The sequence below is a fragment of the Atta colombica genome, unplaced genomic scaffold, assembly GCF_001594045.1.
Source record: "Atta colombica isolate Treedump-2 unplaced genomic scaffold, Acol1.0 scaffold121, whole genome shotgun sequence".
Classification (NCBI taxonomy): Eukaryota; Metazoa; Arthropoda; class Insecta; order Hymenoptera; family Formicidae; genus Atta; species Atta colombica.
The window spans coordinates 74,291-89,526 of NW_017259208.1; the positions used below are offsets into that span (position 1 = coordinate 74,291).

The following is a 15,236-nucleotide window of genomic DNA, read 5'->3' on the forward strand; positions in this document are numbered from 1 at the left end:
CTTCAATATAAAACATAGTCATCACAATAAAATCTTTTCAACAGAATAAATGAAAAAGAAGAAATTACAGTTTCGCTCATTTTTTTGTATTTACATGTCTGATAATCTTTGAATCTGTAGAAAAATGTAAATAGTTTTCATAATTATTTACAAATACTGTACATAGGCCATAGTCTTTTAATAATATAATTTTGTGAAGTGTAAAAAAATGGAGATAAATAAAATGTGTTCTATATATGTATATTACAATTTTTATTTTATATATTTATGTGAAAATTTGTCGTAATTCTGACGTTCTAATTCTTGGTCATCAATAAAAGAATTAAATAATTTAATTAAATTTTTATATTAATAATTTTGTCAATTTGACCGCTGTCATTTTGTCTATTTTTTTGTCTAAATATGAAGACAAAGTTTTGATGGAAACACTGAATAATATTAAATAAATCTAATTTTTTTATATTTTAAAAGATCTTAAAAGTCTTTTGAAGTCTTATAAAAAATCTTAAAAGTTTTTAAAATTTTGAAATCTTCAAATCTTTCATTCAAAGTCTAATGATTTTAGCATTTTAATTTAATTTTTATATGATATTTATACTCCGAAATATAAATCGTGATGAGAGAACTCTCACACTGAAACGATTTCTCGTTTCTTCTTATCGCTCATCGTCTTTATATTCGACCTTGATTTCCTCGTACGTAGCGATGCGGCGTAGTGCTGCCATCAGTGAGCAATGCACGTGGCCGACTGTAGCGTGCATTCAAACTTGAGAAAGGCGTGGGGAGACGCATCGTGGGTGGTCCATCGTGGTGCGCCGACCGGGAACGCGACGCGTTGTGTGGTCCGGCTGGTTCGAGTGCGGCTGTCGCGTAGAAGATGCTAAACGCTTCGTACGATCGAGACGCAGACTTTACCTCATGGTTAAACGGGATCAATCCGTGAACCCGACCGCACGAAGGTACATGTCTCTTGTTTATACTGCGCGTTTATTCTCACATGACACTCTATGTGTGTTTCGTGATTAATTAATCACTATTCAATTTGATATTTCCCCGTGAAAGAGGCGTCACGTTTTTATAAAGGGGAAAAGATGAAGTTTTTTTTGTGTCTCTTCTCAAAAATGAGGGAAAAGGACTGCTTCTGCTTTTGTTTACATTACAGTTACTTTCTTAAATCTTCCTGAATGTGAAAAATTGATTTTTTACTCGCAGATGATATTTTTGCTGCTCCTCTGTTGTCTGCTATTCTGCAACGGTTTGCCTTTGGAACTGGAGCATGGATTTGCAACTAACGATGATGGCGAAAATAGTATGTGGAAGGATATGGGTCGGCATCAAAGAATCAAAGATCCCAATTACCGATTAGATAGATATCCTATAGGTGAATTGTCACCGGATATCTCGGCCTGTCGTAGACCTGCTAAATGTGTTCAGCTATCTAAAAGTACTTGTATGGGTACAAAATTACCTTATACTTTTACCACATTGGACCTCATACCAGAACATGTAACTCAAGACATTGTTGAGGTAGATAAGATTACTATTAATTTTTTGTATTAATAATGTTTTTACTTTTTTTTTCTTATGATAAAGCATAAAAACTTTATAAAAATGCATGCAAGTTAGAAACTTAGCATTGCAAATCTTTCTAAGAAATAACAATTATTTTGCATCTATATAAACAAGAGCATTAAAGTCTCAAGATTTGTATTTAAGATGGTCTCAGATAATTCTTCAGTTCTTCTCTTACTATGCATTGGCTTATCTTTCTATAATGATAACAACATTAATAAGTTAAGAATAATAAGAATAATATATTTTGTTATTTGAATATATTTTTATTTTAGCTTTTAATATGTTTCTCTTAAGTTGTTTATTATATAATATATTATGTTGATTTTTCTATAATGAGAATACATTACATTTGTCACATACATCTTTTTACTTTCAGGAAAGATTGTACTTGTTGCAAGCTTTGAAGCATGTGCCAAAATGTTGGGCAGTCGTTCAGCCATTTTTGTGCTCAATATTTATGCCGAAATGCATTAATGACACAGTCGAATTACCATCTCAAGAGATGTGCAAGATGGTATCAGGACCTTGCAGGATGCTTATGAATCATACAATATGGCCGAGTTTCGCAAAGTGTGATAATAAGGAATTATTTCCACGATTATGTCAGAATGACATTAGGGAATTGAAATTTAATATCTCGGGCAAATGTTTGAAACCTCTTGTACCTACTGATAATGCTCTTTCCATTTTTGACGGTGTTGAAGGCTGTGGGACACAATGTTATGACCCTTTATACACATCAGATGAACATAATCAGATACATTCATTTATTATATGGGCTGCAAGTATTTGCTGCACTTTTAATTTATTCACTGTTGTAAGCATACAATGCATAAAAACATTGATTGATTGAAAAACATGAATATTATATGCTAATTATATAATTTATATTCACACGTTCCAGCTAACATTTGTCATAGATTGGAGAAGTGCAAATAAGTATCCAGCTTTGGTAATATTTTATATTAATGGTTGTTTTATGGTATCTTGCATTGGATGGCTAATTCAATTCACTCCTGGCAGTAGGGATGTAGTTATATGTCACAAAGATGGAACATTAAGAACAAGAGAACCGAGGTATGTTTCACGAATATATATCATAATGAAATTTGCCATAATGATGTCGACTTAATTTTATAAAATATTTACTTTTAGCGGGGAGAATCTGTCGTGTGTTATTGTTTTCGTTCTTGTATACTATTCTTTAATGGCAGCTGCAGTATGGTTCGTTATATTGACGTACGCTTGGCACATGAGTTTTCGAGCACTTGGCACGATACAAGATCGAATAGACAAAAAGAGTGCTTACTTTCATCTAATTGCTTGGTGCATACCACTCGTTTTGACGGTCGCAATCATGGCGCTAGGCCGAATTGATGGTAACAGCATGACAGGAATTTGCTTCGTTGGTTACGCCGATCATATGGCGAAGATTTTTGTGCTAGGTCCCGTATTACTCGCAGTGCTAATAGGAGGATATTTTCTATGCAGAGGTAGATATTATTTCTTATCATTTGTATATTTATGCCGATAATAATATTAAATTTTTACACATTTTTAATGCTTTCTGTATTAATCTAAATTGTGAGTATTAATGCATTATTGTTTAATGTATTGAACAATTATTCTTGCATCTATAATATTGTATGTATTTTAGGACTCTACACGCTTATTTGTTTAAAAATAAGCAGTCAGGAGATCATATCCGAAAGAGCAAGTTCAAAGATAAAACAGACAATTGTCAGAATGGGACTCTTTTCTATAGGTACTCTTGCAGCTGTTGTTATTACATTCTACTGTCATATTTACGAAATTCAAAACTCGCAACAATGGCAACAAAGCTTCAGAAGTTACATGATGTAAGGGAATTTCAATATAATTATAAATATAGCCCATATATACAGGGTGAATCTTAATGGATGTTCTAATGTTTCAACATGAAAGATATATAATATTTCATTCTCTCTTACGCGTAGATTCTAATTACAGTCAGTAATTTCCCACAGTAAATTGTTGGGATATCCGTTAAGATATCCCAACTTCACTCTATTTATAAAAATACATATTTTATAATATTAAATTTCTTATGAATATATTTGATTATTAAACACATATTTATCATATAATACTGTATTTAAATATAATGTAAATATAATGTGTTACATTTGTTTAAAGATGCATGATTGCGTCAAAGTATGCAGACGTATCTGAATGTAAAATGGACTCGAGACCTAGCACAGGTAAACTGCAATTGCATTTGCTTGCATTATTTTCCACCGGGATATTTATGTCTTCGTGGATATGGACTAGCTCAACTGTTGACACATGGTGCAGATTTCTAAGAAGGTAAATTTTAATACATATGCTAGATGTTTACTGTGTTAACTTGTCATTTTTGTCATCAATGCTATTCTGAGTAGCATATATTTTCTCTTCGTTTGCAGGATTTTCAATCGCGAGTCTGAGGAACCTCCTATAAGACTGAGTAAGCACAAGCTTATCGCGCATTTATTTGCGAATCGGAAGACATTTAATAAGGCCGGTCGTTTATCAATAAGTTTTCACAACACTCATGCGGATCCAGTTGGATTGAATTTCGACCTTAATTCGGCGTCACAAGACTTTAGCAGCACTTGGGCAGCCGCTTTACCTAAATTAGTAACGCGAAGGGGTGCACTAGTTGGCACTACAGGATCTGTATCTAGTAATAGACGCAACTCGGCTGATTCCGAGATCAGTTATAGTTACCAATGTGTCTCTATGGAATCCAGACGAAATTCTCTGGACTCGCAGATATCCGTACAAATTGCACAAGTGAAGACAACACGAAAGGTTGCAAGCCGATCGCGCGGTCGTCGTGGGAAAAGCAGAAGAGACTTCGGGAAATCCCGATCAGTAAAAATTGATCCGCTGTCTAGGAGAGGCAGCACCACTTCTCAAGACAGTCAACTAATAACTCAAATTCCAATTCAAATGCCCAATATGGGTAGAAGACTCGGGAATGCTGGACTGGATGAGCGAGCCTTGAAAATTATCGACACTAAAAACACGGGCATGCTTTTGCCTTTTTTGTTAAGAGGGCAGAGTGGCAGTGACGAAAATTTAAGCAGTGAGGAGAAAAGGCAAGATATGGCTGATAAAGACGTCGACATAGAAGCAGGCAACATAGAGAAGGAAGATGAACAAGACAGCGATAGTGAAGATAGTCAATCGGAGGATGAAGTTAAAATGTTAGATCCGGAAAATGCGCATGAGCGTAGTAAAAATAAAGAACGTAGCAATAAGAACTGTAAAACTTACAATCATGAAAATGATAGAAGAAGTCGCGAAAGTCATAGGAGCAAATACGTTTTACAAGACGAAGCTATCTTGAAACATTTACTTCAGGAGGCTAGTGATATTAAAGTGAAAAATGAAAATGAGAAGAAAGAGGCGTATAGGAAAGCTGTGATGAGCAATTTGGATTCTAGTCTCACCTCGTGTTATCCAGAGTTAACAAGATTGTTGCAAGGCGATGGACAGACTAACGCTAGAGAGATGGCGACGCAGACTTCGCTGCCGCTCGATATATTGGAGATGGAAGAGTTAAAACAAAGTATCGATGAGATAATTAACAGCAGGCATTGTAGCTCTAAGGGAACTCAAATATCACCACAATTGAAAAAAAGTAAGAATATCACGACGTAAGACTGAGAACTTTTTTGTTCTTATATAAATATATTGAGAAATGCATGGAATAAGAAATTACGTGCTATATAGATATATTTTATCGAAATACTAAGGACCATTGATCAATATCGTTCCTTTTTTTACTACTTTTATTATATTTTCTAAACAAAAAATGAGATCAACTAGTGATTTTTACTATTTTTGACGTTATAAACGATATGCAGTAATGAAATGATAATCCAATAAAATTGGATTAAATAATATCGTTTGAGAAGATATATAAGGATAATAATAGATATAAATATTTTTGTATATTTTATTATTATTATTGCTAAAATAGTAATCAAATCTTAAAGTATCCATAACTGACAACTCGCATCGAGTGCTAGGTAATTAATTTTTAATTTATGATGATATTAGGATTTTTTATCCTAATATATATCACGTTGTATATATTTTCCCGCAAAAGGATACTATTATATTTCTAATATTGTATGTCTTCCAGTGTTCTGTAAAAATGTATCACGTACACGTACGAACATTTTTTTATAACAATAAGATTATTTGTGTGTATGTGTGTGTGTGTGTGTGTGTGTGGGGCGCGCGCGCAAGTATGTTTATACATTTATTTTTTTGCAAGTGCCTAAATAAAATGCGTTTTATAATTTTCTACATTACTGATTTATAAATTATTGGCTATTTGAAAAGAAAAAAAGATTCATTTATTTATTTAATATAATTGTGATTTGAATCACATTCATAGAATGTAGATCTATGAACATTTTTCATTTTAATAAACATTTTAATAAATAATTTACTTTTTAAATAATAGCCATATTTTATAATTGCAGGAAAGTAGATCAGATTGCTTTTATATGTGTGTGTGTTGTGTGTGTGTGTGTGTGTGTGTGTGTGTGTGTGTGTGTGTGTGTGTGTGTTATTAGGTGCAATAAAAACAAATCCATTATTTTTCCATTCAATTTCATGCAAAAATAATGGATTTCTTTTACTACACCTAATATACATACATACATACATACATACATACATACATACATACATACATACATACATACATACATACATACATACATACATACATACATACATACATACATACATACATACATACATACATACATATACACATACACATATATATATATAAACTGATACAAAACTGTAAAGCGTACTTTGTCGAATATTTTCTACTGTTTTAGAAAATGTCTATTGAGAAGTACTGTCTCTTGAAATTATAATGTCTTTTTGTATCATTGCATTTTACATTTTGTAATAATTATTAATATATTTATGTAGTATTCTACGTATTGCATTTTTTCGTATTTGTTATATTAATCTAATTATGATATTTTCTCTTAATATTTTTAAATGTTTCTAAAATTTTACTATTACAATATGTACGCGAAATATGAAAAGTATTACTTTCTTTCTTAACATGTTAAAGTTCTGATTACATGTAAGACATTTTTTTTTGGTTTTTCCAAGAAAAATTAAAAATGAAATTATTATCATTTATATTTTTTATGTAGCGTATCCGAACCATTGACGAGACACATTCTGTAAACAATACATAATTCTTTTTGATGCCGCATGTTCAAATTTAAACTATTCTGACAGGAAATAGATGCCATTTCTATCCATTAAACATATTTAATAAAACATATTTAATAAAACTTCTAGGAAAATAAGTATGTTGCAATCAATTCTAGGCCATTACATTATTTGCCGAATTAAACTATACTCAATAATGTTACATGGATAATCATATATTTTCGTCGAAGTTAAAATCTTCTTTCCGTAAACGTACTAGATTTCGCCAAGGCACTTCTCTCACTTGTAGCAAGAAAATGTCCTCAGCAACGTTATCCCCGGATGATCGGTATATTACGATCGATACATTTAAGATTTCCTCTCGTCCATCCGTCGTTTCTACGTTTTCAAATCTGGCTCCACGCTCTTCGTTACCGCTACGTATTTTTTTCCTACACTCGATCACACAAATATATCTGGACTTTAGTTCGGGCAAATTGTCACGTACGCTACATTGTACATTATATGCATATATATTACATACGTATTCTATGTGCACTGTATTATAATGACTTTATTGATAAAAACAATAATAAGTTGTTCGCTACGAAAGTACAAAAATAAGTATTATTGTGGGCGGGGAGGAAGGAGGGATTTATATGAGGTACGCATCGTTTTATTCGGCTCTCGGCGCGTAACAGGGAAAAGAAAATGAGAGAAATAAACGCTATTATACCCACGGATTAGTCTCCCTTGGTCCGTGATTTCATGGAAATGTGTTGCACCTTACATGCTGCTCCTGCTCACTCGTGTTATCTCCATTGCGCCGGGTTAACGATCGCGCGAGCCTCATTGTTATACCCTAAACTGCGCCTCGCATGCACATACACTAATATTCTAAATGACATTTACATCTGACAAATAATATATCGTGCATGCTGCAACGGAGGATACGTGTAGAAAATATCCATTTTTGTTTATTCACCAACACCGCAGGCGGCAGGCAGATGTGGTTTTTATCACCCGTTAGAAACGCTTGGACGAGGCTACTTGGATTTAGCATGAGATTTTTTATGCTTTGTGTATTCGTTACCCCAGATGATGTTGTTCAGAGTCTCTCCAACGAAGTATAGGATTATGCAGAACGTCAGCAGCACGGCAAAGAACACAATCCGTAGTGGCAGCGTCAGCACGTCCATCACGGGGTACACCCAGACGCCGCTTTTATAGTAGATTACATGTATCCTGAAATTGTAAGTTAATATCATATCTATTCTATGCACTTGATGAACAAATGAAGCATTTAGTTTCTTTCTTCTTCGCGTCTTTATATAATGAAAAAAATTCTCATAATATCTCATTTTTAAGAAAATTTATGTGAGACTCTAAACAAACATATTTTGCACTTTTTTAGATTTTATAAGTTTTCTTCAAAAATTATGGAATGAGAAATTATAGAATATTTTTAATATTTTTAGAATTCACATTTATGAAAAATACTAGAAAAGATGAGAAATTTTCTCTCAGCACTTCTGGAAAGTGTTTCAATTCGTAAAAAAAATTCAAAAAAATTTCTAAAAAGTTATAAATATATAATATAAAATTACAAAAATTTTGAAAAATTATTTGAAGAATTCTAAGAAAAAATTTTCACCACAATTTTCTTATAAAATAATTAAAACTTTCACATTTAAATCGCTGTATTGATATTGATTTCCGTAATGCGTTATTATATTACAACTAAAAAAAGCGGATACTCGTAAATTCGTTTCACTTACCAGACTAAGTACGTGAGCATAAAGCTAACGAGTATTCCGAGGTTGCGAGATCGCTTAGGATATTGCCGTGGCACGAATATCATTTCTAACATTGTCGTCACCATGATCATTGTATGCATTGTATGATTCAACCACCACGGGAAGTACGGATCCAGTGCTTTCGGCAATACCAGTTCACGATCCACGAACATTAACACCCAGAAAGTCACGCCGACGAACTGCAAAACAATGACATTACATTCAACATTTATTATTAAAAACAATATTCCTGCAAATAGAAAAATATATAAGATCTGGCATACATATAGCAAAAAGCTTATTCATTCACAATTCTTTCCACGCATAATTAGTAATAGTTGTATGAAAACTGAGAATATAAAATATTCTCTTCTTGAAAAAATATCACTTACATTTCAAATATTTTAAATATTATTTTAAACATTTTAAATTAATGCAGTTATTTAATTTTAAAAAAATGTAAATACATAGAATTTTTTAAATTAGATCCTTGTATCTTTCATGAAGGATTGATCAATAAATAAGATGAATAAGATCAAAATTATATCAGATTCTTATTCAAAATTAGGAGAAAAAAATAAAAATTGCAATATTTATAAATTTCAATTTTTCCATAATCGCTGTAAGCATTAAAATGTTTATTTCATTTCATAACTATAAACATTTTTTTCTTTCCAACATTTATAAAATTCTTTCCAAGAATTTATATCTTCTCGAATTGTTTTTCTGGTAAGTTCTAAAATAAGATCTAGCAAAGAAATGAAAATTTTATGAAGTTAGTCATATCGGGAAATGTGCGATGCTCAGTATTTTAATGTTGAGAATATAAAGAACTAATTTATATTACACAGTTTTCATTGTATTTCTTCCTGAATTTTTAAAATAAAAAGTTCTATATCATAAATAATATTAAACAAAAAGTTTCTCACATACATGTAAACAATAGTCCATATCTTATTTCATATAATATTAGGCAATCTTCATATATTTAAGTAATGTTTCTCGTTTAAATGCATTGCGTTCGTGCTTTTACGCAACATAATTCATGAAATAAAATTAGACAACATGTATTTAAAAGAAAAAATTCACTTTTAATACATGATATGTTAAAAAATAAGTTTGTATGTTAATATATGAATTGCGAAACAATATATTATACAAGGTATCTATTATGGAACGAAAGTTGGAATGAATTATTCTCCGAATTATTCTGGTTTCTCTAAAAAATATCTATAAAAAGGGAATAATTGAATAATTCCGATCGGAATCTATTCTGAATAATACTATTGTATGTAAATGAATATTTCGATAATACGTATCAGTCAAAGCGAAATCGATTTTTCTTTTATTATTTATTTGGTATTTCGAGAATGATGTTTTTTTTATTTCCCTCATCGGAGAATTAAACTCGTAAGGTTTCATATCTAAACTATTGACTTTTTCCATTCTCAATTTGATGTGTTTGCAATAATATAAAAAAAAATTAATTATATTACTCACCATAGCAACCGGAAACCCGAGACTCGCATAGAAGTAATCTTTCAACTTCCGCGTGAAAGATGACTTCTTGGGGTTTATAGCATTTGTGCCGAATAAATCATTTAGAAAACATATCAAGAAGAACATCGTTTGCAGAATCTAGAACACAAGTGACATTTCAAAATGCTTTAATTAAACAAGTCAATAAATATTTTTAGCGGCTGCAACAATAATTATAAATACCATTTAATATTAACTGTGATATTATTGCTACCATGCTTCCACTGTTAGAAACTACTTTATATTTATTAATGAAAATATGTTAATAATTGTAAGTTGAGATTTTAGTAAAGAATTCACATAAACAAATCGAATTTTCAACAAATATTTGTAAAATGAACAATTCTTTGTTGCATTTATTTTATGTTACTTAAAACTTAAATATTTAGCCTAAAAGAGACATGTATACATATTCCAAATAGCGTATAGTGCAATATTATTTTAATATAATACAAAAATATAATATATATCCGTATTCATAGCCAGATCTTATATTTAAAACTTCCTTAAATTCATCTTTAGATATTCTACGAATTATTTTATTGACTACTAAGCATCTAAAGATAAATTTAAGGAAGCCTTAAATTTATCTTAATGAAGTCTAACTATGAATATAAACAATAATCACACATATTTCATTATTTGTTATTTTCTCTATCAGACAAGTAAATTGAAATTATGTGCAGTCTTCCGATTTTTGCCGTTTCCTTGTTGCAAATTTATATACGTTTATTTATATATGTTTATTATATATGTTTATTTATGTATGTTAATTATTTATTATTTCTTGCATCGATAAAAACATTGTTGAGTACTGCATTATTCGACATAAGCAGAAAATTGTTTAATGTAATGTATGATAATCTTATATTCTCAATGCGCATTTATTGTACATGCTGCACATCATACATTAAAGAAATCTTGATAAAAATCAGAAATTTGAATATTTTATTTCGAACATTGTTAATATTAAAAATACATATGATTATACTTTATTTCTAGAAAAAAAGAGAAAGTATTTCAAAAATATAAAAAGTTATAAATATAAACTTAATTAAAAATATAAATATTTTGAAAAGCATATTTTGCTTTGCCATGCATAAAAATTTTTTCATATCGAAATCCTTCGACATTTTCTAATTTACAATAATAATATAATGCACGACGATCAAATATGTGGTTCTGAATTTGTATCGTTACATAATATTGTATAAATATTTTCGTCCATTATTATATAATTTATATGATGTTATTTTAAGAACACTTATATTGACATTTACTCTTATATTGACATTTTAAGATACATTTTAAGAATTATTTATTTTAAGAATTATTTTAAGATAAAGTATTTATCTATTAAAACGCGTAAAACGTTTGTTTAAGCTTATCGCGTGTCAATCGAGTGATGACGTGTGTGACATTCAAATCACAAATATAAGTGACACTTCAACGCGTTGACAGCGCAAGAGGAAGTAACCTAATTATCTGCGCCATTCTCGATATCAATATTAATTAATACTTAAATTGAAGTTTTTTTAAAATTCTTTAACTCTTTAAAAATTAAAATTAAAATAATTTACTAATGAGCTATTTTTATCATCAAAAATTAATAAACTTTAAAAATTTTTATGATCACCATTATAGTAATGGTCTGCTTATTTTTTAACTTTAAAAAGTAAATAAAACTTAAGCTAATTTAGAAAGCTTAAATTTTAGATAGGAAATTGATATTCGTCGTTTTGTTGGATAAAATAATCAATCCGAGTTAAACATTTTAACGTAATTATATTGATTGATGCTACACAAATAGCTTTGCTTGCCTCCGTTTCGTCGCATAATATCAAATGATGCTCAAACAATTGAATATTGCTCTTTACGAGCAGTTTGATGACAGCAATTCGAGCATGAAATGATTAAGAGTGTATCATCGTTCGACGATAAGTGACAAAATGCTTGAACGTAATCTCGTCGAATGTAGAATCACTTTTGGTTTGGTTTAACGAGGCAAATTGAGTGGAGAGCTGCTCTATAACAAGTGTATTTTTCATTTATAAGATAAATGCCAATTGAAAGATAAACAATTCTCATGTGCATATTGAATATGTCGCGTTCATTCTAGATTTAACATATACATAGTTTAGAGCCATTAGCTTCAGCCACTTTGAGATGATTTCTTTAATTATATAATATTTCTTAAATTTTTAATTTTCTTTATATCTCTTATAAAAATATCGTAATTTATTGTATCTTATGTAAAAAGTCTATTTGCACTCAATATATAACTAACACTGTTACATATTTCTTCAAATTAAAAGCATTTTATTATGATAAAGATGACAAATTAGTTATTGAAATTATAAGTCGTTATTTTATAATAAGATAGTCAATAGTGAACAAAATTAAAATAAATGAAAAATGATCATTATTTTTTCATTTGCACATAATTCAAAAAGTATATATATTTATGAATATGTAAAAATTAGCATTATAAAAAAAATTGAAAATGAAATTTGATTACACAGCTCAGTAATTTATGTTTGTCGACATAAGGGGCGATTAATTTCCATGAAAAGAATTTGCTTGAAAATTTTTAAAAATACAGCTACAATTATTGATATATATATAAATTAAAAATTATGTACTTTCTAAAATCTGAATCAGTAGATAATCACTGATATCAATGCCAAGTATGCCAGTGGTAATCAGTGAATTAAATGTGAGATCCCCTAACTTAGCTAATCTTTATTATGTGATTTAATCTTATTTTAGTGTTTAAATTCAATGAATACGATATTGGAAAATTGAAATTAATGTGCAAATATCAGTATTTTAATTATATAATGCTCAAATATTCTTCTTTCTTTTACTTGAACTTCACTGATTTAGATTTAGAGAGTAATTAATAGTTTTTAAAAGCGCTTTAATTATTATGCAAGTTCAGATAGTCATTATTCCGAAAACATGTATCGTTCAAATTTAAATTATTTATTCTTTTTTATAATATTTATTTTTAGTTTATATGTATATACAAGTTTATATGTATATATTCTATGTGATAATAAAATAATAAAAGTGATGTTTCTTTTACATTAGAAATCCAATTTATTCTGTTTTATTCTGTTCATTCATTACAAAATAACCATTTAGCTTCCCAGTTATTACCGCATATATGCGTTGCATTGGTTTTTATAATTCATCAACGATTATCAGTTGATAATACTCGATATCGTTTTTCTATATTGCTAATTCGAGGAATATTATATCATTGTTATTTGTGATTTTTGCCCGAAATCTATTAGTATTATATTAGTAGACGTGTCGGTTTTCACTATTACGTAACAGGGTAATAAGGATACATTGCATATATGGGATCTATGATCGTAGAGAATCAGTTTTTTTTTTCGAAGAATAGAGTTTCTTGTTGCTCTGTAATTGTTACTCTGTAGTAATTTCTTTTTGCGAAGAGCAGCAAGATAAAACAGGATGAAAATATGTCTAAGAATGAAAGAAATGATGTCTTGATTAATGATTGCTGTATCGCTGAAATTGTAATTCTCATAGACGTTTCTATATCTAAAATTAAATATCTCATCATCATCTTATGCATCATAAAGTACAAACTATTCCCGCGGAAGTAACGGTCTTTGCGGACATAAGTAGAAAAAATTAAATTGAAAAGATAATAAGAACATGGATATAATAATATCTTGTTATAATGATTTCCGTTGAATTTCTTGAAGCAAATCATGTTCGCCACAGGTCGCAGGTTGAGATTTTGTTATATTAATATTTATTAATCTAGTCTTCCAAATCAACTATTGTGAATATATATAACAATTTTAAATAGAAAATCCCGTTCCGTTTTCTTAGACGACATAACAATTTCAGTGATAGCGAGAAAATCGATACAGGGGATGCGTTTGTGTTGGTCTGTGTATATCGTGTATGTAGGTACCGACACCAAGACAAAAACTTTGCAATTTTATCAAACTAAAACGCACTTAGCTTGCATGTCAATACTAACCGCATCCCAGAACGTTAGGAACTTGAACTTCCCACCGTAGGCGTTGTGCACACTCTTAACATCGTGCGGCACGATCGTATACGTGTAATCATAAAAAACCGCAAAAGCATATTGCAGAAAAGTAACTGCATGGAATCCAATCACTAGGCCCTCTCGCATCTTACGGCTGTTCACGAGTAAGTCTGAAAACGTGTAATTATCTCTTTTTGAGGATCACACGGACACCCGCGACTCGACGTCAAATAAAAGCAGGAACGCACTCATCGATGTACACAGTTCTTTTAAAACAGTCTCATATTTTTTCTTTTTAAATTATTTTTCTTGGTGTTATGAGAATCGTTAGGATCTCATTGAAACTTTCGTGCCCGATGGTACTAAGTATGAAACCCAATTGTAGAAAATTTTACATAATCAAATCCGGAATAATCTACTAATCGGCCGTTCAAACTATATTTTCACTCTCTCAAACCGCATTTTCTATTATCTGCAAATGAAGTTTCAGCTCTAATTGCAGCAATTTCTAGGCGTACGTTACTTTTTTAAACCCTCTGCGGAGATCGGATTGTTAAATCTTATCTTGAAAAAAAATGATATATACCAAGAGAAATCGCTGCAATAAAAATATAAAGAGATAACAAGAACATCTAAACACAATCTCGGCAAATATGGTAATAAAAATATAAAGAGATAACAAGAACATCTAAACACAATCTCGGCAAATATGGTATTCCGGACCTGATTATATAAAAATTTAAGATTGCAATAAGCAATAGCATTTTACGAAATTTATTTCCATTCATTGATCCAAGAATTGTGATTAAGCAATAGAAATGAGAGGATGAGAGGAGAATTTTGAAACATTCTGTTTATACTCTATATATATATATTTATATTCTGTAAAAAATAAAAATAATTTATCTTTTATTATCAATAATTTTCATTGTAAAAAATAATATACAGATTGTGAAAATATAATTATTTAGATATTTACACATAAATATATCAACTTGTGCATGTGTACGTGTGTGTATGTGTGTGTGTGTGTGTGTGTGTGTGTGTGTGTGTGTGTGTGTGTGTGTGTG

At 30.2% G+C, this 15,236-nt stretch overlaps 3 protein-coding genes across 11 annotated transcripts in view; 2 read left to right on the forward strand and 1 right to left on the reverse strand.

Moving 5' to 3' along the window:
• Window positions 1-780, forward strand: part of LOC108694647 (ankyrin repeat domain-containing protein 54) — a 3,854-nt gene extending 3,074 nt beyond the window's left edge. The window contains exon 5 of the mRNA XM_018204252.1: window positions 704-780. Within this exon, the coding sequence (XP_018059741.1) occupies window positions 704-754 (51 nt within the window). The 3' untranslated portion in view covers window positions 755-780. The remainder of the gene's footprint in view (window positions 1-703) is intronic.
• Window positions 781-1,212: 432 nt separating this feature from the next.
• On the forward strand, window positions 1,213-5,262 carry LOC108694636 (protein smoothened). 2 transcript variants are annotated; one of them, XM_018204237.1, is made up of 7 exons: window positions 1,213-1,527; window positions 1,952-2,392; window positions 2,480-2,652; window positions 2,731-3,068; window positions 3,233-3,434; window positions 3,751-3,921; window positions 3,996-5,262. In XM_018204237.1, exons 1-7 carry the CDS (start codon window positions 1,213-1,215, stop codon window positions 5,260-5,262), a joined length of 2,907 nt encoding a protein of 968 aa, XP_018059726.1. The 2 variants fall into 2 exon arrangements, with proteins under 2 accessions (XP_018059726.1, XP_018059727.1); XM_018204238.1 differs by having other exon boundaries at window positions 4,020-5,262.
• A 1,408-nt stretch (window positions 5,263-6,670) lies between these two features.
• LOC108694612 (androgen-induced gene 1 protein-like) overlaps window positions 6,671-15,236 on the reverse strand; it is a 22,397-nt gene continuing 13,831 nt past the window's right edge. For 4 of the 8 annotated variants that reach the window (XM_018204195.1, XM_018204198.1, XM_018204194.1 and 1 more), the window contains exons 2-5: window positions 14,155-14,528; window positions 10,092-10,229; window positions 8,574-8,791; window positions 7,842-8,040 (exon numbers count right to left, since the gene is read on the reverse strand). In XM_018204195.1, the coding sequence (XP_018059684.1) occupies window positions 7,842-8,040; window positions 8,574-8,791; window positions 10,092-10,229; window positions 14,155-14,313 (714 nt within the window). In that variant the 5' untranslated portion in view covers window positions 14,314-14,528. Of the gene's footprint in view, window positions 8,041-8,573; window positions 8,792-10,091; window positions 10,230-14,154; window positions 14,747-15,236 lie in introns of those variants that run through there. The other 4 variants (XM_018204192.1, XM_018204199.1, XM_018204193.1 and 1 more) reach the window with 4 other exon arrangements.

Coding starts and splice junctions, on each gene's coding strand:
- LOC108694636 (XM_018204237.1), top strand. CDS start 1,213: ATGATATTTTTGCTGCTCCTCTGTTGTCTGCTATTCTGCAACGGTTTG. Junction 2,653..2,730: donor TTAAGAACAAGAGAACCGAG/GTATGTTTCACG, acceptor ATTTACTTTTAG/CGGGGAGAATCTGTCGTGTG. Junction 3,069..3,232: donor AGGATATTTTCTATGCAGAG/GTAGATATTATT, acceptor TATGTATTTTAG/GACTCTACACGCTTATTTGT.